Below are 24,575 nucleotides of genomic sequence, written 5' to 3'. Positions count from 1 at the left end.
GGGCTACAACTTCGCTATATTATTTTAATAATAGTTATTTCGCGCCTATTGCGGTTCACTATTTATACATTTCGGTTTCTCGCTGGTTAAATAACATTAATTTGTGTTTTATTCGTGGTTTTATTTCATGTCAGCCAGAGTGTCAGTGACTCACTTCATATTAGTTAAGTTAATTAATCAAAAAGTTTGTGAGATAAAATCTGAATATGATATTCAAAGAAAATGTGACTAATTGACTGTCATTGATCTATCAACGCACAGCTCAAACTACTCGACGAATTGGGCTGAAATTTGGCATGCAAATAGCTATTATGACGTAGGCATCCGCTAAGAAAGGATTTTTGAAAATTCAGCACCTAAGGGTGTAAAATAATAGTTTGAAATTTGTGTAGTCCACGTGGACGAAGTCGCGAGCATAAGCTAGTCTTCTTAAATATGTAAAAGAAAAAGGTGACTGACTGACTGGCTGATCTATCAACGCACAGCTCAAACTACTCGAAAGATTGGGCTTAAATTTGGCATGCAGATAGCTATTATGACGCAGGCATCCGCTAAGAAAGGATTTTTGAATATTCAAACCTAAGGGGGTGAAATAAAGGTTTGAAATTTGTGTAGTCCACGCGAATGAAGTCGCAAGCATAAGCTAGTTCTTATATAAATGCGCAATGGAATCTTTTTTTCCGTTACCTTATCAATTGCAATATTTTTACAATTTTTTACAAAATAGAGTTTGCTTCCCGAAAACGGATATACTCTACTTTTATCCCGCATCGATTAAAAAGTGATAATTCAAATATACGTATTATAGGTAAAATACCCTAAAGACCAATTTAACGATGAAAAATAAAATATGAAAGCAACTGAACGACATACACTTAAAATATTTCAAAGAGAGCGTAAATCGAAATATTTCGACAGTAAAATAATAAAAAAACTCTATCAAAGCACTCATTTCAGCCTTTTCATTCTTTCATTCAAGGATTTAACTGATGTGGCCTAACGAGTTGATATATTAAAGTCAATCTATTTTTGGCACTTTTCAACCTATCATTGTATTGAGAAGTTATGGCATCATAAAAAATATCGATCAATCAATCAATCTGCCTGTTTGCGTCCACTGCTGGACATAGGCCTTCCCAAGAGCGTTATTAAACCCTCTAGCAACTACAGCTAGCTATTCTGTATCAGTGAAAGTAAAATAAATATATGGAAGCAACATAACTGTATAAAATTAAGCGACACTTAAAATATTTCAAAGAGAGCGTAAATCGAAATACTACGACAGTAAAACTGTTGAGGGCCAAAAATAAAAGAATTCCCCTATCAAACCACTGAATTCTGCCTTTTCATTATTTCGTTCAACTGACGTCGCCTAACGAGCCCAAATGATGTGTTAATGTCGGTTTTTTTTGGCACTTTTGACCTATTTCTGTAATCAGAAGTCTAATAAAGAACCTCCAATTATTATTATGACAACTTACAGAATATCGATGTATGCCAATTAAAAATATTTGTTAAAAGTAACAGATATTTTTAATTGGCATACAACGATATTCTGTAAGTTGTATAGTTGCTAGAAGTTTTAACAAATAAAAAGTTATTTGTTAAAACTTCTAGCAACTATAGCTAGCAATTCTGTATCAGTGACAGTAAAATAAATATAGGTATGGAAGCAACTAACTCAATAAAATTAAGCGACACTTCAAATATTTCAAAGCGAGCGTAAATCGAAATACTACAATAAAAATGTAGAGGGCCAAAAATAAAAGAATTTCCCCAAGAATTTCCCTATCAGACTATTCATTCCTGCCCTTTCATTATTTCGTTCAACTGACGTCGCCTAACGAGTCCAAATGATATATTAAAGTCGGTCTTTTTGGGCGCGTTTCAAGCTATTCTCCTATTCAGAAGTGAATATTGTCGGTGTAAATCAAACAATGGGATAGAGTCGGCTTTTGGCCATTGTTTGGAATGATTTTTGTATGAATATTTTAAGGATTAATTAAATTTACGGTAGATTAAAGCATGCGTTTCATATTTCAGTGTTCTGGTTTTGTAGATATGAGATTAAAATTAATACTGTAGTTTACTATCCCAAACAAAAATGTGAATTCTAAATTATGGTCCATTTCTTCTCTCAAAAAAAATTTGGCCATTTTTAGTACCTACTTAGATCAAAATTATGGCTTTGGTAGGCTCAATAAAATTTGCAGTAGGTACCTAAGTTCTGAGGAGAAATATTTTCAGTAGGTACCTATTTTAGATTTCATCATCATCATCATCATCATGAGCAACCGATAGACGTCCACTGCTTGGACATAGGTCTCTTATAGGGACATCCACACGCACGGTTTTGTGCCGCCTAAATCCAGCGGCTTCCTGCGACTCGCGTGATGTTAACCGTCCTTGTGAGTTGTGGGGGTTCTTCCAACGCTACACTTTCTGGTGCAAAGTTGCCTTGGGACCCCAACTGTGCCCCATCATCGGTTTTTTCATTGCCACGTCAGCTTCGCCACCCAGTTTTTTTAGATTTAAAAATGCTTAATCAAAGTGTAGTTTCATAATGCCATTATTACACGAAACTCCGTTAATTTTGAAGGGAACTTTTTCCACGTAAAGCCGGCACTCAGTAAAATGGTGCGACAATTTTTAAGCTAACTTTTTCAGTCCACAGCGCAGACAGGGCGTGCATTGAAAAAGTAACAAATTTGGGCAAGTCGCTGCAGCGGAATGCAGCTGGAATTCGATTTAAGCCCACGCACCATTGATATAAAAATCCAAAGATCGTCGATATAAATGACAAGACAATGGTCAAGCGAAAACAACAAGTCAAACACTCTTTCTGCAGCAATTGACGTAGTTACTAAAATAAAAACTAACATAGATAGAAAACATGTGTGTCTAGGCATATTCATAGACTTAAAAAAAGCATTCGATACTGTCAGTCATAAAAAGCTATTACAAAAGCTAAGCAACATGGGAATCGCAGGAACAGCACTGAATATGTTCGGCTCTTACCTTACCAACCGCCAGCAGATCGTACAAATCTCCAATTATAAGAGTGACTCCCAACTGGTGACGTGTGTGTGTGTGTGTATTCCACAGGGCTCGATATTAGGACCATTGCTCTTTCTAATATACGTAAATAATATAGTAAATTTAAATTTATCAGGGCACTTATCACTCTACGCCGATGACACTTGTCTCTTCTATTTTGCACATTCTATTCACGAAGTTATAACACAAGCACAAAAGGATCTAGATATATTAAATGAATGGTTTCTACATAATCTACTTACAATTAATACAACTAAAACATCTTACATGATTTTCAGTGCCAAAAACAAAAAAATACCTAACTACACACCACTTCAGATAAATAATAGTATTCTAAACAGATCTAAAAAAGAAAAGTATCTAGGCCTAATATTAGATGACAAGCTTATATGGGACTCTCAAATTGACCAAATAACTTCCAAATTAGCATCACTCACAGGAGCATTACGAAAAGTCGCAAATTGCATTCCACCTAAAATCCGAACAATCATTTATAACGCCCTTGCTAAGTCACATTTGGAGTACCTCATAGAAATCTGGGGATCAGCTGCACAAACACACATCAACAGATTACAAAGAACCCAGAATAAACTAATAAAGACACTATTTCATTATAATTACCTAACACCAACTAAAGACCTATATAGAAAGACTAGACTCCTTAACATAAAACAATTATACACATACAACACATGTCTTCTCATTAAAAAAATTACTAGTAAAACTGTACATACCAATATAACATTTAAACAAAAAACTATCAACTATAATCTTAGAATAAAAGTAAATTACACACTTGGCAACCACGAACAAAAACCTACGGAACTAAAAATATAATGTGTGAGGGTGTACATATGTTTAATAGCTTACCTGAAGTGATAAAACAGACTAAAACCATTGTTCAATTTAAGAATAGGCTAAAGAAATATGTTGCGGACAATATTGTTTAACTAGAACTTGTAATTTGCATAAAATTGAAATAGTTAATAAGTTAGATAAAAATATTATAATTAGGTATAGACATAGTTAAGTATTATTATAGTAAAATTTAAAAATTGAATTTGTAATGCATGCGTCTGTGTTAGTAGTTACTAAAATGTATATATAATTAATCTTAATGTAAGTGAACAGTATGTTCTTTTTGAGAATAAATTCTTTAAACCGAAAAAAAATTTTCACGGTTTAGGAACCAAATAAATCAGCGCCACCTCTTAGATACTAATTTTATTTATTTTATTTGTCAAAGAACCGCTCACAGAATTACACACTTAAAATTACATAATTTTTTTTGAGTTTTATAGGTCTCGTGTAACTCAATTTACGGACAGTCACAGCGAGCATTAAAAAACCAGTCTAGAATGAACGACCCGTTTGAAATCCAGACGTCACTGAGGTTACATTCGTGCTTTAGCACCAATAAATCGGTGCCATGTTGTTTGTTCAATAACCCTACGATCCATACGAAGTAATATATAAGTCAATGCCAAAGATACAAAGATTCGGATTCATTTATTTAGCACTAGCTGATGCCCGCGACTTCAGGCGCGTGTATTTAGGTTTTTAAATATCCCGTGGAAACTCTTCGATTTCCCGGGATAAAATTCTTTAAAAAAATTCATCAAAATTGGTTAAACTCTTAGAATGTTAAACTGTTGGGTGGCGAAAAGCTAGCAGACAGATACACTTTCACATTTATAATATTAAGTTGCATTTATATAAAAAGCAGATATCCTAGTGGCTAAAAATTCGGCCTCCTATTCGGGATGTTGGGGGTTCGATCCCGGACATGCACCTCTAACTTTTCAGAATTATGTGCGTTTTAATAAATAAATTAACATCACTTGCTTCACTTGCGGTGAAGGAAAATATCGTCAGAAAATCTGCCAGTTTGCACTGTACAAGCGTGGCAGACTAAGGTGTAAACCCTTTTTATTCTGATTTCATCTGGCTGGCAATAAGATGATCGTGTATTTTGGTAAATCACTACGCATATTATAAATGCGAAAGTGTGTTTGTGTGTTTGTTTATTTGTTTGTCTTTCAGTCACGTCGCAATGGAGCAACGGATAGACGTTATTTTTTGCATACCTATCTATAGACCTGGAGAGTGACATAAGCCACTTTTTGTCTCGCAAAATCAAAGAGTTCCCACGATATTTTTCTTACAAACCTAAATCTACTCGGAAGAAATTGCGGACATCAGCTTGTTAATTATAATATCTTGGGCTTTCCATATCAATGGTGCAGCCGGACTGTTTTAACGAAATGCTCTACGTGTCACGCCTCGTAACGAAGCGTCGCGGCTTTGGTTCGGAGGGTTGGACTCAAATCCTCCCCGATTGGTTCGAGATCGGGCAATCTTTCACTGACTCATCATTGAATCCTATCCTTACAATACGACGTTATCCTTTTAGTTTAACTTTTATACTTACACTAGCTTATGCTCGCAACTTCGTCCGCGTGAACTACATAAATTTCAAACCCCTATTTTGCCTACGTCATATCAGCTATTTGCATGCCAAATGGCAGCCCGATCCGACCAGTAGTTGGAGCTGTGCGTTGATAGATCAGTCTGTCAGTCAGTCATTCAGTCAGTTAATCAGTCAGTCACCTTTTACTTTTATATATTAGAGAAGAGATAAGGTGGCACAAGACAGAATATATCGTATCGCATCATCATCATCATCCTCAGCATGATCAACTCATCGCCGGCCCACTACTTACTTACGAATAAGAAGGGTAAAGGCCATAGTCTGCCACGCTGGATAAGTGCGGATCGGCAGACTTGACACATTTTTCAGAACATTATAAGAGAACTTTCAGGCGTACTGGTTTAAAAGAAATAATAAAAAAATTAAAAGTGGCCACCATGAAAATTAAAAAAATTAAAAGTGTCATGTCTTCTACGATGGTATGGAACCCTTCGTTTGCAAGTCCGACTCGTACTTGACTGGTTTTAACCCTGAAACAAGATAGATCCACTTTACTCTTCGATGTATCGAATCTATGCGATTCTATCGACGTTGGTGGGATGTAAAATCTCATACGAAGAACACTGACGGTCGTGAAGTCTAACAAAGCATCCGAGGTTGCGACTGATCCTCCTCGATTGGTTTGAGATCGGGCAATCTTTCACTGACGCGTGTCTAGTGATTGAGAAGACGCGATGTTATCCCCTCAATATTGGAAACTGGAAGTGCATTACTGAACATATACTAGCTCGATTGAAACTAAAGTATCAAGATTATTTACGATTCAGTTTATACAGCCGCGTATCAATTTGCTTTGAATCCAGAAATATTTCACTCGCATACAGAATCCTCAGGGTTTTATTTACAAATCTATACTTTCTGTGACGCTTCTTTGAAGGACAAATAATCAGTATCTACCCTTATTATCAGTATATCTACCCTTATTATAAATGCGAAAGTGTGTTTGTTTGTTGTTTTTTTGGTTTGTCCTTCAATCACGTCGCAACGGAGCAACGGATCGACGTGATTTTTTGCATGGGTATAGTTGAAGACCTGGAGAGTGACATAGGCTACTTTTGATCCCGGGAAATCAAAGAGTCCTCGCGGGATTTTTACACATTACATTACATTGCTACATTGCGACGTGATTGAAGGACAAACCAATAAACCAACAAACTAACACACTTTCGCATTTATAATAATCGCAATGATTGTGAGAATTCATAGATAAGAACTGAGTTTCAACAAGTTCAGTGGTTTTTCTGTGGTCATGCAAAAGTGACTGAAATTAACTACGACTGAAAATAGAGTAAAATCTCACTTAGGATACCTCAATCATCCGACCTAAACCCCACCCGTGCGACCCAATCAAATTGCGAGTCAGCAAAAGCACGGTACATGATATATAAGAGCAATTTCCGCGGCAAAGAGTACATCCCTCTTGAAGCCCTCACAGACTTTTCATCCAGCCCTTATCGTACCGCGGGCTCACGTAAGCGGGAATAAATCTAACTGACAGCTGTGAGGTACCCACTTCGGAATGTAAATTAGCTCGACCTACCTGGGGTTTGATGGCTCTATTTATGATACGAAATTTTGGCGACTTCCATAACACGAGCTCCGAGCGCTGTGGTCTTTTAAGTGGGAGATCCCGGGTTCTATACCCGGCAGGGACAATTTGGAAATTATGATTTTTAAATTGTCTCTGATCTGATTCGGTGGCAGGCTAAAGCCATGGTTATAGTTACCACCATACTGGGAAAGCCGTGCCGCCTAGCGATTTAACATTCCGGTACGATGTCTAGAAACCGATTAAGGGTATGGGTTTAATGAAACTACCATACCCAAAGTACAGCAGAGAGTACATCCCTCTTGAAGCCCTCGCAGACTTTTCATCCAGCCCTTATCGTACCGCGAGCTCACGTAAGCGGGAATAAATCTAACTGACAGCGAGGGAGTTGTGAGGTACCCACTTCAGAATGTAAATTAGCTCGACCTATCTGGGGTTAGATGGCTCTTTTTATGATACGAGATTTTGACGACCTCCCTGGTGCAGTGGTGATGCTGTGGTCTTATAGCTGTGTACTACAGTACGACAAGGCTCTTTTGTGCACTTTAATGATATTGACAGGGGGGCGTAGTTGTAGAAACTTAGACTATTCGAACAAGAACAAAGGGGACACTTGACGGCAACGATAGTTTCGATTTTCATCACGCGCCAATAGAGCCTTGTCGCACTGTATTGTGGGATGTGGGCTAGTTACCAGCAAAGCCGTGCTGCCATAGCACGGCTTTACATAGTGTTTGTATACATAGTGATATACATAGTGATATACATAGTGATATACATAGTGTTCCGATACGATGCCGCGCTGGCCGCACCGCGGGCTCACGTAAGCGGGAGCAAACAAATGACAAGGTCTAAGTTGGAGTGCGCAAGCTGTGGTAGCCTAATGGTTAGGACGTCCGCCTTCTAATCGGAGGTCGGGGGTTCGATCCCGGGCACGCACCTCTAACTTTTCGGAGTTATGTGCGTTTTAATTAATTAAATATCACTTGCTTTAACGGTGAAGGAAAACATCGTGAGGAAACCCACATGCCTGAGAGTTTGCCATAATGTTCTCAAAGGTGTGTGAAGTCTACCAACGGCACATGGCCCTCTGAGAGGAGAGCCGTGCTCTGTAGTGAGCCGATCATGGGTTGATCATGATGACGATGAAGTTGGAGTGCGGTTGGAACCCGAAACCCGTTTGTAGTTAATCAAAATCAGTTTTTGTGAAGAAACAAGCAACAAGAGCCAAGAGTTGCGAATAGTTGAAGTGTGCACGGGAATGCTAAGGGCCACTTAGTTGGGCCATCTTTACGAACTACAAACTTTACTATGACAAGCGGAGAGATGAAGTTTGTTTAAACTTATACTTGCTTTCTTGTAGTAAATTATTTCGAAATGGCTTTGTGAATTCATGAATTTTCGGATTGTCTCTCTCCGCATTTCTTATCGAATCAAATGGCAGAACTTTGGTTTTTTACGGTTTTTCTAGTTAAGATACAATCCAACTTAAAAAAAACAGTGATGTATCTTGAATAATTTTTTTTTTTCTGCAGATACTTGTAAAAGTATCTGCGGAAAAAATCAACTACGCACCGGATTTTGATAGATTAAAATTCAAATATACGATTTTAAAACGCACCGCAACTCACCGTACCGTGGTACGCGCTCGCTCTAAAAGGTAATTTTGACATGATAGTCTTTCTAAATAATTTTAAATACATATCGAAAATTGCGGACCGGCAGGAATCGAACCCGCGTCTCCTGGGATCGCGCCCGACGCTCTGACTACTAAGCTACGGCTCGCTTGTTGCTAGTGACGAAATTTGAGACGCGGGTTCGATTCCTGCCGGTCCGCAATTTTTATATGTAAATGAAATTTCCTTGAAGTGTAGGTAAAAATTACTATATAAAAACTATAAAATACTAGCTGATACCCGCGACTTCGTACGCGTGGATTTAGGTTTTTAAAAATCCTGTGGGAACTCTTCACTTTTCCAGTATGTCCCCTTCCCAGGGATGCAAGCTATCTCTGTACCAAATTTCGTCAAAATCGGTTGAACGGTTGAGCCGTGAAAAGCTAGCAGACAGACAGACAGACAGACACACTTTCGCATTTATAATATTAGTATGGAAGTATGGATTATGATATTTCTTTCTCAGATTGTACTTAGAATTCTTGCCTTAGAAATTCCAATCTCTGCAATCTGAGTGTTTCAAGTTGTAAAGTATGTTGCTTTGCCAGCAGCACTGCAAAATAGTGCGAGTACTATAATTTCCTGAAACAACTGCAGTTTCTTAAATATGCATGTCCCTGGGAGCGTCGGGGTGACATAGTGCTGCTACAATTTAGAAGCGACACTATTTTCACTGACTAGGAAATGGTTTTGAAATACAGCGCACATCAAGGGTTTATTAAATTCTAGTAGCTTTTGAACAAATGGTTTTATTCTATTGCAATGTTTTACTTTTGAAAACGGTGAAGGAAAGCATTGTGAGGAAACTTGGCTGGGACGGAGAGTTCTCCATAAACACTCAGAGGTGTGTGAAGTCAGCCAATCTATATAGGTACTTGACCAACGTAGTTAACTACGGCCTAACCCTTCTCATTCATTTAAAATAAATAGAAAATGTAAGAAATTATGTATATAATATACTAACTGATGCCCACGACTTCGACGATTTAGGTTTTTGAAAATCCCGTGGGAACTCTTTGATTTTCCGGGATAAAAAATAGCCTATGTCCTTCCCGGGATGCAAGCTATCGCTTTACCAAATTTCGTCAAAATCGGTTGGACGGATGGGCCGTGAAAGGCTAGCAGACACACAGACAGACACACTGTCGCATTTATAATATTAGTATGGAAGTATGGATTAATGGAATAATATGTTACATATACATATAATTTATATTAGTGTAAATAAAATAAGTCAAAGAACGTAAGGCATTAGCTTTTAAGCTAACCGTTTGTCATGAAATAGATGTCATGATTTTTAAATCATGATCATAGTATAAAAAAGAACCTATTTCATGACAATCTAAAAAGAAAAATGAAAAAAAAATGCCGTGTTAAGCTAAACAAAGTCTCCGATAACCATGTCGGAGGTTAGCCAGCGAAACATACAAAAAAAAACCTCTTCTCATTCTGAAAAGAGGCCAGCTGCTCGATTGTAGTAGAATGACAGCTACAATGTCACGATCGCAATCACCTCTGATTGGTTGACGCTCGCTCCCTATTGGCTACAATGCATTGTTGCAAGAAGAATCGCACAAATTCAGCCAATCACAACACTATATTGAGATTGTAATAATGATTGATGCAGGTTTAACGAAATCGACCTACCAGGCTCAGTTGTAAGCCCGCATGGATTGATCATGATGATGATGATGATGATGATTTAAATGAACTAAGGTAATATTTTATTGTTACAGGTTAAACTACGCTCTAGCTGGGCTGAGGCCGTGGTGGTGGCACACTTGCAACGTGTTTCTACACGCGGCGTGTTGCGCGCTGGTCGCCCGCACGTGCGTCACAATCGCGCGTTTGCAACGCCCGTTTGCAGCGCTCGCCGCGTTGCTGTTTGCTGTCCATCCTATACACACTGAAGCGGTTAGTTGGTTTACTGTTTTCTTGTAACGTGTTTCTACACGCGGCGTGTTGTGCGCTGGTCGCCTGCACGTGCGTCACGATCGTGCGTTTGCAACGCCCGTTTGCGGCGCTCGCCACGTTCCTGTTTGCTGTCTATCCTATATGGAATAAAGAAACTCACATACATACAATCCTTTTTTCTGCACAGTGCCAGTAGAGCCTCGATAGCTAACGGTTAAAGGAGCGGACTGTAAACCGAAAGGTCGCTGGTTCAAATCCTACCCGTTGCACTATTGTCCTACCTACTCCTAGCACAAGCTTTACGCTTAACTGGAGGGGAAAGGGGAATATTAGTCAGCAATTAACTTGGCTAATATTCTTAATAAAAGAAAAAAAAAAGAAAAAAAAGAACGTCGTCTAAAAAGGACAATTCTGAGTAGATATTTTTTTCTTTCGCAGGTAACCGGAGTGGTGGGCCGAGCTGATGTGCTCGCGTGTATTTTTTTTCTATCTTCTCTACTAGTATATCATAGGTAAGAAAAAAATTGCTTATAATTAAAATTTGCCACATTATAATCCAGCCATCGCCGGCTCACTATAGCATGGTTCTCTTCTTAGAATGAGATGGTTTTGGTCATAGTCTACAACGCTGGCCGAGTGCAGATTGGCAGACTTGATATACCTTTGAGAACATTATGGAGAGCTCTCAGGCATGCAGGATTCCTCACAATATCTTCCTTCACTGTAAAAAAACCGGCCAAGTGCGAGTCAGGCTCGCGCAATGAGGGTTCCGTACTACAGTCGTATTTTTTCGACATTTTGCACGATAATTCAAAAACTATGATGCATAAAAATAAATAAAAATCTATTTTGAAATGCACAGGTGAAGCCCTTTCATATGATGCCCCACTTGATATAGTTATCTTACTTCGAAAATTGCAAATACTTATTATTAGTTCATAACAACAATTTAATTTCTTTGTGTGATGTAATCACAAATTCACGGTTTTCAGATTTTTCCCAGAATGTCTACTATAAGAGCTACCTACCTGCCAAATTTCATGATTCTAGGTCAACGGAAAGTACCCTGTAGGTTTCTTGACAGACCGACGAACCGACAGACAGATAGACAGACAACAAAGTGATTCTATAAGGGCTCCGTTTTTCCTTTTGAGGTACGGAACCCTAAAAACTCGCTTCTACCTATTACAAAAAGTTTTATTGAATAAACTATTTACTAAAAACTCATGGAAATACACAAATGGAATAAAACAAATTTCAAGAGAATTCACTTTACTGATATGGAATATAACAATAAAAACAACTCCGAGATAGAAATTACATGAAACCTAAATTGTCACTTGTATAATATACTAAATGCTACGAATGGATTTTCTTGGCGGCAGCTGTTCTGCCGCTTTGCAGAGACAACCCCTACTTAATGGCGTAAAATATGTAAAGGGGGTGGTACATCTATACTTATGTTATGTTTGTTTATATTAAGGTCACAATAGGTGTACCATATTTTACCAGGTGTACCATATCCGGTCTTGTTCCACGAGGCATTTTTACGCATTCTCACTCGCCACGTAGTGTGCGTTGTTGTCCAAACCGTACTGTGCTAGTTCTTTTTGGACTTCCGTAAGAGGTAGAATTGATACTGATTTCTCGTCTACAACAAATTTTGCTCCTGGGATCATGCCCGACGCTCTGACTGTCGCTTCAGTACTGAGTGAACATATTATTATCACAAATTTCGTCACTGGCAGCAAGCGTGCCGTAGCTTAGTGGTCAGAGCATCGGGCGCGATCCCAGGAGACGCGGGTTCGATTCCTGCCGGTCCGTATTTTTTAATATGTATTTAAAATTATTTAGAAATAGGTGTACCGTTTGACTGAGACGGCTCGTAAGGTAGAGTGCAGGTTGCGGGAGGGTGAATCCCTTGATTTTTACATCAACTGTCACCCACCCCGCAGGCCGCAACTGGCGCTCTATTTCACAAACCATTTCAATAAAACCTTGTGCATATTATTTTTATTTTACAAATAAAAGTTTTTTTTTAATTCATTATAGGCAAACGCTTGACCACAATCACACTTTATAGGAAGTGATGATGCGGCCTAAGATGGGACGCGTTTACCTAGAAGATGCCTATTCACTCTTGTTTTACAACCCGGGTAGGCTTGTAATTGGTAGGAAACACAATATAATATCGTGGAAGAGTATTCCAAACCTTAACCATGTTTGTAAAAAAAAATTTAGATCTATCTAAAACTAGCCACATAGATATCTATTAATTAATCTACCTGCTTAGTTCAGTGTACATATTATGTGTTTCTGGATTTTTATAAATTCCAGAATCTAAGTAAAAATTTTCAATTTATGTCCATGAATTTTGTCTTTCGGATAAAGTCGTGCCGGGGTGGGTGCAAAAAACAATTCAAATATATCACTTGCTTTATGGATGAAGTGTGTTTACACTACATGCCTGAGGGTTCTCCATAATGTTTTCAAAAGTAAGTGTATAAAGTCTGCCGATTCGCACATGGCCAGCTAGATCCTTATCATTCTGAGAGGAGACTTGTGCTTATCAGTGGGCCCGGGTGGATTGTGATAATGATGGTGAAGACTCTGCTTAAAAATTAAGTTTTTATTTTATTTTATTGATCACGTAAATTTCAATAAAATATACATTTTAAAATAAACAGTTCGCTATCCTCTAGAAACTGTTGAAGTTTATATGAAGATGGCGAGTTCGCGTTATACAAATTTAATAAAATATAGGTGAAAAACTGTTATATAAATAAAAGCTGTTAATTAATGCATATATAATATAATGTACATATAAATATCGTTACATGAAACACTTCCTAGACCTAGACTAGGCATCCAAAGAGGCACCTAGATCCAGGAAGTGCCTCTTACAATTTGAATACAAGTAACTCTGAAACAATAAGCGACTAACGACAACCGACAAAGTGGGAACGGGGCGTACTGTCGTGAACTGTGACATAACAATAATATGATATAGTTGTACTGTCAGGGTCAATAAAAAGTCAGTTCCTTATCTGAAATTAGATACTTAAACAATGAAATTTGGTAAAGTTTAACTAATTTAAGCGGGGTAGCGACAAAATGTAATTACGACATAAGAATGGAATAACAGAAAGAAATAAGCGTATTATCAGATAATGTATAGGGCTCTTAATAATAAAGCTGAGTCATTCAGCAAATGGCCGCTAAAATTGGCACATTACATTTCACTCGATCAGCCTAAATATCGGGAATGTAACGTGTTCTGGGCATCGCTAGCCTCTCATTTTGTGGTCATTTTGTAAAACGGTGAAGGGCGTAACGTGGGATCGTTTTAACTGAAACGTAGTGTTTATACTAATACCCTACTAGATGTTTTCCTTCGCCGTTAAAGTAATTCCTTCATTGTTCACTGTAGGTAAATAAAAAGTTAAAAGAATGTGTAGTTTTGATTTTAATGTACTTGTTATTTTCTTAGGCCAACAAGCAACAAGAAGTGCATCTGGCTGAGCATCGGTCTAGGAGCGCTGAGCATGCTGGCCAAGGAGACCGGAGTGACGATCCTGCTGCTCAACCTCACTATTGACTTCTACAGATGTTGGCCGCTAGTGAAAAGGTATCTATTTTGTTTCTTTATACCAACAAGCAACAAGAAGTGCATCTGGCTGAGCATCGGTCTAGGAGCGCTGAGCATGCTGGCCAAGGAGACCGGAGTGACGATCCTGCTGCTCAACCTCACTATTGACTTCTACAGATGTTGGCCGCTAGTGAAAAGGTATCTATTTAGTTTCTGTAGACCAACAAGTAACAAGAAGTGCATCTGGCTGAGCATCTGTCTAGGAGCGCTGAGCATGCTGGCCAAGGAGACCGGAGTGACGATCCTGCTGCTCAACCTCACTATTGACTTCTACAGATGTTGGCCGCTAGTGAAAAGGTATCTATTTTGTTTCTTTATTATAAGCAACAAGAAGTGCATCTGGCTGAGCATCTGTCTAGGAGCGCTGAGCATGCTGGCCAAGGAGACCGGAGTGACGATCCTGCTGCTCAACCTCACTATTGACTTCTACAGATGTTGGCCGCTAGTGAAAAGGTATCTATTTTGTTTCTTTATTATAAGCAACAAGAAGTGCATCTGGCTGAGCATCTGTCTAGGAGCGCTGAGCATGCTGGCCAAGGAGACCGGAGTGACGATCCTGCTGCTCAACCTCACTATTGACTTCTACAGATGTTGGCCGCTAGTGAAAAGGTATCTATTTTGTTTCTTTATACCAACAAGCAACAAGAAGTGCATCTGGCTGAGCATCGGTCTAGGAGCGCTGAGCATGCTGGCCAAGGAGACCGGAGTGACGATCCTGCTGCTCAACCTCACTATTGACTTCTACAGATGTTGGCCGCTAGTGAAAAGGTATCTATTTTGTTTCTTTATTATAAGCAACAAGAAGTGCATCTGGCTGAGCATCTGTCTAGGAGCGCTGAGCATGCTGGCCAAGGAGACCGGAGTGACGATCCTGCTGCTCAACCTCACTATTGACTTCTACAGATGTTGGCCGCTAGTGAAAAGGTATCTATTTAGTTTCTGTAGACCAACAAGTAACAAGAAGTGCATCTGGCTGAGCATCTGTCTAGGAGCGCTGAGCATGCTGGCCAAGGAGACCGGAGTGACGATCCTGCTGCTCAACCTCACTATTGACTTCTACAGATGTTGGCCGCTAGTGAAAAGGTATCTATTTTGTTTCTTTATTATAAGCAACAAGAAGTGCATCTGGCTGAGCATCTGTCTAGGAGCGCTGAGCATGCTGGCCAAGGAGACCGGAGTGACGATCCTGCTGCTCAACCTCACTATTGACTTCTACAGATGTTGGCCGCTAGTGAAAAGGTATCTATTTTGTTTCTTTATTATAAGCAACAAGAAGTGCATCTGGCTGAGCATCTGTCTAGGAGCGCTGAGCATGCTGGCCAAGGAGACCGGAGTGACGATCCTGCTGCTCAACCTCACTATTGACTTCTACAGATGTTGGCCGCTAGTGAAAAGGTATCTATTTTGTTTCTTTATTATAAGCAACAAGAAGTGCATCTGGCTGAGCATCTGTCTAGGAGCGCTGAGCATGCTGGCCAAGGAGACCGGAGTGACGATCCTGCTGCTCAACCTCACTATTGACTTCTACAGATGTTGGCCGCTAGTGAAAAGGTATCTATTTTGTTTCTTTATACCAACAAGCAACAAGAAGTGCATCTGGCTGAGCATCGGTCTAGGAGCGCTGAGCATGCTGGCCAAGGAGACCGGAGTGACGATCCTGCTGCTCAACCTCACTATTGACTTCTACAGATGTTGGCCGCTAGTGAAAAGGTATCTATTTTGTTTCTTTATTATAAGCAACAAGAAGTGCATCTGGCTGAGCATCTGTCTAGGAGCGCTGAGCATGCTGGCCAAGGAGACCGGAGTGACGATCCTGCTGCTCAACCTCACTATTGACTTCTACAGATGTTGGCCGCTAGTGAAAAGGTATCTATTTTGTTTCTTTATACCAACAAGCAACAAGAAGTGCATCTGGCTGAGCATCGGTCTAGGAGCGCTGAGCATGCTGGTCAAGGAGACCGGAGTGACGATCCTGCTGCTCAACCTCACTATTGACTTCTACAGATGTTGGCCGCTAGTGAAAAGGTATCTATTTAGTTTCTGTAGACCAACAAGTAACAAGAAGTGCATCTGGCTGAGCATCTGTCTAGGAGCGCTGAGCATGCTGGCCAAGGAGACCGGAGTGACGATCCTGCTGCTCAACCTCACTATTGACTTCTACAGATGTTGGCCGCTAGTGAAAAGGTATCTATTTTGTTTCTTTATACCAACAAGCAACAAGAAGTGCATCTGGCTGAGCATCGGTCTAGGAGCGCTGAGCATGCTGGCCAAGGAGACCGGAGTGACGATCCTGCTGCTCAACCTCACTATTGACTTCTACAGATGTTGGCCGCTAGTGAAAAGGTATCTATTTAGTTTCTGTAGACCAACAAGTAACAAGAAGTGCATCTGGCTGAGCATCTGTCTAGGAGCGCTGAGCATGCTGGCCAAGGAGACCGGAGTGACGATCCTGCTGCTCAACCTCACTATTGACTTCTACAGATGTTGGCCGCTAGTGAAAAGGTATCTATTTTGTTTCTTTATTATAAGCAACAAGAAGTGCATCTGACTGAGCATCTGTCTAGGAGCGCTGAGCATGCTGGCCAAGGAGACTGAAGTGACGATCCTGCTGCTCAACCTCACCTTTTTCTTTTCTACCTGCCAAATTTCATGATTCTAGGTCAACGGGAAGTACCCTGTAGGTTTCTTGACAGATAGACAGCCAACAAAGTGATTCTATAAGGGTTCCGTTTTTTCTTTTGAAATACGGAACCCTAAAAATGATTAATATTAGGTAAATTTGACTCGCTCTAGCATTGCTCGGGATTACAATTGCTTATGGCATAATATACTGTAAATTGAATATTTGAAAAGATCAACCGCTGAGTTTCTTGCGGTTTCTTCTCGATAGGAAGGTATTCCGAACCAGTACCTACTTGTAAAACTTTATATTATCCTTGAATGAAAAATCCTTCAATTTCTATTACACAGATTTCTGCCAGACCGACTAGCTCGTCGTCGATATAGGAATATAGTTCCTGAATGCCCTGAAATCCGAATATTAATCAATATTACGTATAAATGGATTTTCACGTTTGATTTCACCATATTCGATAGGTATCAGTGATGAATATTTCCATTTCTGTTTGCCGTATTCAAATGTTAAATTCGTAAATACATTCGAGTTATCCATAGACTTAGTTATCAGATAATTCAAGTGCTTTTGAAACAAGATTAATTTGTTGTTAATTTATTTCAGTACTAGTTACTAGATAATTTGATTGAAAAATCAGTAGGTATATTTATTACTAGCTGATACCCGGGACTTCGTTTGCCTGGATTTAAGTTTTTGAAAATCCAATTGGAACTCTTTAATTTTCCGGGATAACAATTAGTAGCCTATCTCATTCTCCAGGTCTTTGACTATACCCATGCAAAAAATCACGCCGATGCCTTGCTGTGTTGCGATGTGATTGAAGGACAAACCAACAAACCGCGTTAACGCGCTTTCGTTCAAGACCTACCTACCTGCCAAATTTCGTGATTCTAAGTCAACGGAAAGTACCCTCTAGGTTTCTTTACAGACAGACAACGAAGTGATCCTATAAGGGTTCCGTTTTTCCTTTTGAGGTACGGAACCCTAAAAACAGTGCTTAGTAGGTACGTAGAGATCGTTGGTGAAAGATAACAACCGTTCCATCTAATCGGAGTTCTATTTTATTTTGGACTAGCTGATCCCCGCGGCTTCGCCCGCGTGGATTTAGGTTTTTAAACATCCCGTGGGAACTTTTGATTTTCCAGGATAAAAAGTAACCTATAGTAGCCCGTCCCCGTGATGCAAGATATTTCAGTACCAAATTTCGTAAAAACATTTAAACGCATGATTCTTTATAATCCCCATGGTATCACCACGATTTAAGAATGCAATTTCTTACATCATCAAAGCTGAGGATTTGGGTCCTAACTACAGCTATTGCCTACCTCCAATATCATCGTACTTCGTACTGCGACATAATCGCGTTGCATACACGGACTGTCGCGGCCGTCTCCATTATTTTAAATTCGTGATTTCTCCTAAGATATTATTCTAAAAGAAATGATACAAAAAGCAATTTTGGTCTAAATTAAACACTTGAGATGACGAACAATTTTATTTTGATAAGGATTTACTATGATAGTAAAAACACCTATGAAAGTAAAGCTTTGTTTTAGACCACATTTAAAAACCATTAAAGTTGTTATTGTGAGCCTACCGTAAAAGATAGATATATGCTATTGCGGACTTTTTTATTAGATATTCATTAATAGCCCTTGGCTGTTTCAAAATTTTCCGCTGTACGATTTTATATGAGTTCCCATTAATTGTGCTCTATTTTTAGAGGGGCTTAATTGGTTTTAAATTTAAACTTAATAAAATTTGCCTCGTCATTGATAGCGGAGTACTAAATTACAGTACGAGAGTGCTTGAGATCGGATTGTCTCATTAAGTTGGAAATTATTTATTGGGAGTGACATCCTGTAGCGCTTTGTGTAATTTGATGCTTATGTAAAATATACGATCGTAATTTTGTATGTTCTGAGCGTTCTGATTAATGATTTTGAATTACATTATATAAACGATACCTATTCTGACATTTTTTTAAGGTTCCGTAGTAAATAAGAAGCTCTTAAAGTTTCGCCATGTCTGTCCGTCTGTCCCTCCGTCCACGGCTACGCTCAGAGACTTTTAGTCCTAGAAAGCAACAAACAGGGTGTAACCAGAACGTTGGCAAAAACGAAGACAGGTGATAGTAAGTAACAGTTTAAATGCTCATTACTAAAGGAGGAGTTCTTCAACGAGAAAATACTCCGGAAAAAAGAACACCCTATACAGATGCGAGTGATGACGGCTAACACTACGCGCGCTAACAATACTTACGGCGAGCGAACCAGCGCGTACTTGGTTCCGCGATTCATAAAATAGATATTAAAAACGCTGATTAAAAAAATAGATATTAAAAACATTAAGTATAAATTAAAAGAATATTTTTTAGCAAACTTAGATGGCTGAGTCTTTTGTGTCTATGTAGATTATATAATTATTTATATTAGTGCTAATCCTATCCACCTAATAAACCTATAAATTTAATAAACCTACTCACGATTATATTATGTTACATACTTACTTGATTCTTCGCGTTCTATACCTACTGTAGATTAATTCTATATGTAATCAGTTAATAGGCACCTAATCGTTGCAGCTATAGGCACTGAGGACAAACCTCTGTGGTTTTTTCAATGTTTCTTGTTTAAGCTTTTGATTTGTATGTATTTTGATTGGATAATAAACAATAAAAAAAATAAAAGTACTGATTATTACTGAGTAGGTACTGACATGATACCACAAAAAAAACGCGAAAAAAATCCTATAAATTATAGTTAAAAGTGACCTCTGACTGACGCTAGAGGTCTACGAACGTTGCGTAAGTAGGCCACTCGGAGTCAATGCCACGTCGCAGGTGGGGCATTGATCCGAGTTTTACACGCTATACATTGCGGGTTTCAAAAGCATTAAATCACTAAAACTACAAAATGAGGCAAATGGTTATTGGTATTGTGTTTAGGTAGTATAACAATAACGCTTAATTTTTGCTAGCGCTCTGGTTACACCCTGTATACTTTCATTTTGCATCGATTTAACTAGCGGCAAAGATATTACATTTCTGCGTAGGTACGTACGACTAGTTATTGCAAGAGCCATTTAAATTATTTCTCTTGTTTCTAGATCAATATGCTCCTTGAAGATCGAGAAGAAATGCACAGGGCTGTCGATCAGGACTACCAAAGTGCTGGTGTCCCTGTCTCTGCTGATATGTCTCCGACTAGCACTGCTTCAAGGCACCTGGCCAACTTTCTCCCCTCAGGACAACCCTGCAGCCTTCCACCATAGTTTTTTTGTAAGGTAAGCTGTTATACAAGTCATTCAATAAATTATAAGAAGGCTTTGACTTTACACACCTTCGAAAACATTATGAAGAAACGCGTCTATTCTGCATCACCTGTTCAATTCAATTCAAGGTATTTATTCGAAATCCATACTTAATATTATAAATGCGAAAGTGTGTCTGTCTGTCTGTCTGCTAGCTTTTCACGGCTCAACCTTTCAGCCGATTTTGACGAAATTTGGTACTGAGATAGCTTGCATTCCGGGGAAGGACATAACCTACTTTTCATACCGGAAAATTGAAGAGTTCCCACAGGATTTTTAAACACCTAAATCCACGCGGAAGTCGCGGGCATCATCTAATACGTAATAAATTACACTTTTTGATGGTCGGTTGTTGGATTTGTAGGATATAGTGCTGATAATTACTACGCGAACTTAAAACTAAAGCTACGAAGGTTCCAAACGCGCCCACGTCTGACAAACTCAGCCGGGTAATAAGCCTGCAAGTATAATGGCAAATTATTAAACTACCGGCATACTACCGGTCACGTTAGATGAATTAAGAAAAAATGTAACACTTGTTAAAAAATATCAGTTTTGGAAACATTTACGTTAATCGTCAAAATACCTACTTTACAAAGTTAATATAAAATTAAAGATTCACAGTCAACAATTTTAATTCAGGCTTAAATTTGAAATTCGTTCGTAAAATTGCCTCAATCGCTCACAAATTCTAATTGGGAAAATTTTCTAATTAAAAATTTAAATACAATTACGCGGAACGCAAATAGCATTTAGCCGTAAAAAGTCTCCAAAGTTCTAATATCCCGAGCCCCAAAATACTTCATAATTTATACACCACTGTAAATACTTTTGGGTTGCTCGCGATGGAAAGATTAAAATGAACTAATCGCTTGTCTTAAACCTATCTAAGGCAGTGGTCCGAACGCCGACGATGAAGGAGAAACGAGTAGAACTAGAAACTGTAAACGAGTTGGCGATCAGCGGGAAGCGAGTGTGTAGTTTCGATAGTTTTGTCGCCGGGCTATAAGCGAGTGTGCAAGTGCAACGAGCGATTACTCGGGCCATTCGCCCGCGGTCGCTCAGTCCAGTGCAAATCTGCGCGCGCGTTACACGTGTTCAAGCGAGCGAGCATCGCTAAACAAATATAGCTGAGCGAGTTTATTTTTTGCTCAGCGACAAAACTAGTAAAGCGAGTCCTCGCTGGCAGTGTGAACAGTCAGAGAGCAAATTTTGATATATGCATCTCTTTCGTTTAAAAATCCCGCGAGAATCCTTTGATTTTCCGGGTTAAAATGTAGCCTATGTGTTAATCCAGGGTATAATCTATCTCCATTCCAAATTTCATACAAATCCGTCGTTTTTGCGTAATCGAGTAACAAACATCCGAACATCCACACTTTCACATTTATAATATTTGTAGGATTTTGAATAAATTATTTGATTTAATCAACTAAAGAATGAATGATACGACTCTGAACCAAAAGATATGCATCCCTCTTTTCTTTCAGTAAGCCGTTTTGCGCACCTCTATTAATAATTTATGCGCCATTGTAAAGTTCCCCTACTTCACTTGACATTAATTTACGTCCTATTGTATCGTTGCCAACTTCTAACTCCCAGTCTAATTTGTTTTCTATTGTAAGCTGCGGGGTAAACTTTAACTCGCCTGCCATTCTGCCAATGGTTGAACGCGAGTATGAAATTATTTCAGCGATACGCGAACTTCAACCAACCACTATTTTAGTGCAGCAAGTTTTTGTTTTAATAAGTTTTTATAAGCTTTTACAATAATCGCATTTATAATAAGGGTACTGATGCGAAAGTGTTTCTGTCTGTCTGTCAGATTTTGACGGCCCATCCGTTCAACCGATTCTGGAGAAATTTGGTACAGAGACAGCTTGCGTCCCGTGGAAACAGTTCCCATGGGATTTTTGAAAACCTAAATCCACGCAAACGAATTCGCGGGCATCATCTAGCTAGCCATAATTATATCAGGCTTAGTCGTCACTTATCAGAATAGGTTTTTTAATTCCATTAGAAATTACCCCTTGACTGCGATCTCACCTAGTGGTAAGAGATGATGCAGTCTAAAATGATAGCGGGTTAACTAGGACGGGATGGAGTTTTTATTACACCCTTTATCGGTTTCGTGTCGGAACGCTAAAAACGCTTGGTGGCCACTTTCTACTAGCGTGTTACTGTGGTGTTACTTTAAAACTATTTTTTTTTTAGGTTAATGACATTCTGCTACCTGGCTGCATTCAACTGGTGGTTACTTCTGTGCCCCTGGTCGCTGAGCCACGACTGGCAGATGGGTTCCGTGCCACTCATCACCAGTGGCTGGGATCCTAGGAACTTCGTCACCTGCGCAGCCTTTGGTGCCCTGTTTCTGCTCTGCTACAGATGTATCGCTGATTTGGAGGTATTTATTGATGTTCTGCTGACGGCGTTCAACTGGTAGTTACTTTTATGCCCCTGGTCTCTGAGCCACGACTGGCAGATGGGTTCCGTACCACTCATCACCAGTGGCTGGGATCCTAGGAACTTCATCACCTGCGCAGCTTTTGGTACCCTGCTGTGCTACAGTTGTATAACTGATTTTTTTTTTATTATTTAATTATTAAACAAAGTTATTTTTAATTAACAATGATTTCTTCTTTGCTTAATTTTAGGTTAGAATTCTATTTAGGCGGCTTCTACCTCTGACATAATGTCAGAGACTTTTTTTAGTATTTTTATAAAATTTTTCGAAATTCGCGACTGTTTGTGAGGAACAGAACAGTTTAATTTGGACCCATGTTAATCGTGGTATTCAATAATACTGGACGACATTGTGTCCTTGTCACCCTGTTCTGTTCCTCTTTATATATAACTGATTTAGAGGTCAGTGACGTTCTTGATATTTAAAACGGATTTTTCTTAGACTTCATAGACTTATTATACTAGATCACTGATGCTAGGATATTTATTGTGCAGACATATTATTATCGCTCAGGACAGCTACTTTTTATTTTACTTATTTTTTTCAGTTCGATATAATTGTGTCATTAATTTGGTTCGCTTCGCACCACATTACGCGACGATGATCATTAAGAACCCTGCAAGAATAGGGTTACTAGTCAGGCTTCATCATCATCATGATCAACCCATTGGCGGTCCACTACTGAGCACACGCCTCAGAATGAGAAGGGTTTAAGACCATAGTCAAGTGCGGATTGATAGACCTCAATCACCTTTTAAAACATTATGGAGAACTCTCAGGTATGCCGATTTCCTCACAATATTTTCCTTCACCGTGCGCGTTATTTAATTAATTGCTTAAAACGCAAATAATTCTGAAAATTCTATAGGCTATCACGACTCACGGCTAGTCGGGTTTACACCGACATAACCTGGCCGTAAATACCTTCAATGCCTTATTGGTATTTTTTTATTTTTCATGTACGGTACGCGCCAGAAAGTAATGTACATCAACCTTTAGAAGGAGATAGCAGATTTGTAGAGCATTGTCTCTGTAGTTGAGATCGACAAATCATCATATAGGTGTGAGTGATAGAGACGAAGCTCTACAAAGCTGAATTGTCATTCTAAAGGCCGATGTACATTACTTTCTGCCTCGTACTGTACGTAGTTATTGGTCCTAAAAGGAATAACAGATCAATGTACCAAGGTAAATATGATTTAGGTAGGTACATAAATTATAACGTTTAGTTTTTCAGAGAAGAACAAATACGTCATGAAACTGTATATCATTTTTTGCGTAAACACTCCCAAAAATATCAAAAGGGGAATGTAACGAATCGGAAATGTATGTAAAACTTGTATGTCCTACAAATATTTACCACCGAGAGATAATATTGGCAATATGAATCGTTTCGAATCGAATAGCACAGGCCCAATTATTTATTTACTTCATAATATTATTTACTTCATGCGTAAATATTACATTTAGTAAATGCTGTAGGGATTAATTGTAATATTTACGTACCTAGTACTTAGTACCTAGTGGATGATAGTAAATAATTTTAAATACATATTAAAAATTGCGTAACCGGCAGGAATCGAACCTGCATCTTCTGGGTTCGCGTCTGATGCCATGTATGTTAACTCAGTACTGAAGCGACTGTTTAATGCCATCTAGTAGCGACATTTTTGATATGTATAATTAAAATTATTTAGTAATTTCCTTTAAGTGTAGGTAAACACTAAAAAATTATAAAAAATCTAGCGGATGATGCCCGCGACTTCGTCCCCGTAAACGATCAATATATTATATATCTATATATATAAAAGGAGAAGGTGACTGACTG

General features: G+C 38.9%; 2 protein-coding genes across 2 annotated transcripts in view; both read left to right on the top strand.

The window, feature by feature from the left end:
* LOC117983160 (solute carrier family 22 member 3-like) overlaps positions 1-24,575 on the top strand; it is a 295,991-nt gene that overhangs the window by 18,216 nt on the left and 253,200 nt on the right. The window lies entirely within an intron of this gene.
* Positions 1-24,575, top strand: part of LOC117982958 (protein O-mannosyl-transferase TMTC1-like) — a 180,518-nt gene that overhangs the window by 142,585 nt on the left and 13,358 nt on the right. Inside the window, exons 3-7 of the mRNA XM_034969400.2 lie at positions 10,510-10,687; positions 11,126-11,199; positions 14,496-14,633; positions 20,080-20,256; positions 22,498-22,687. Of these exons, the coding sequence (XP_034825291.2) occupies positions 10,510-10,687; positions 11,126-11,199; positions 14,496-14,633; positions 20,080-20,256; positions 22,498-22,687 (757 nt within the window). The remainder of the gene's footprint in view (positions 1-10,509; positions 10,688-11,125; positions 11,200-14,495; positions 14,634-20,079; positions 20,257-22,497; positions 22,688-24,575) is intronic.

The sequence above is a fragment of the Maniola hyperantus genome, chromosome 6 (assembly GCF_902806685.2).
Source record: "Maniola hyperantus chromosome 6, iAphHyp1.2, whole genome shotgun sequence".
NCBI lineage: Eukaryota > Metazoa > Arthropoda > Insecta > Lepidoptera > Nymphalidae > Maniola > Maniola hyperantus.
The sequence above is the reverse complement of the archived record's forward strand: the minus strand, read 5'-3'. Positions and strand labels throughout refer to the sequence as shown.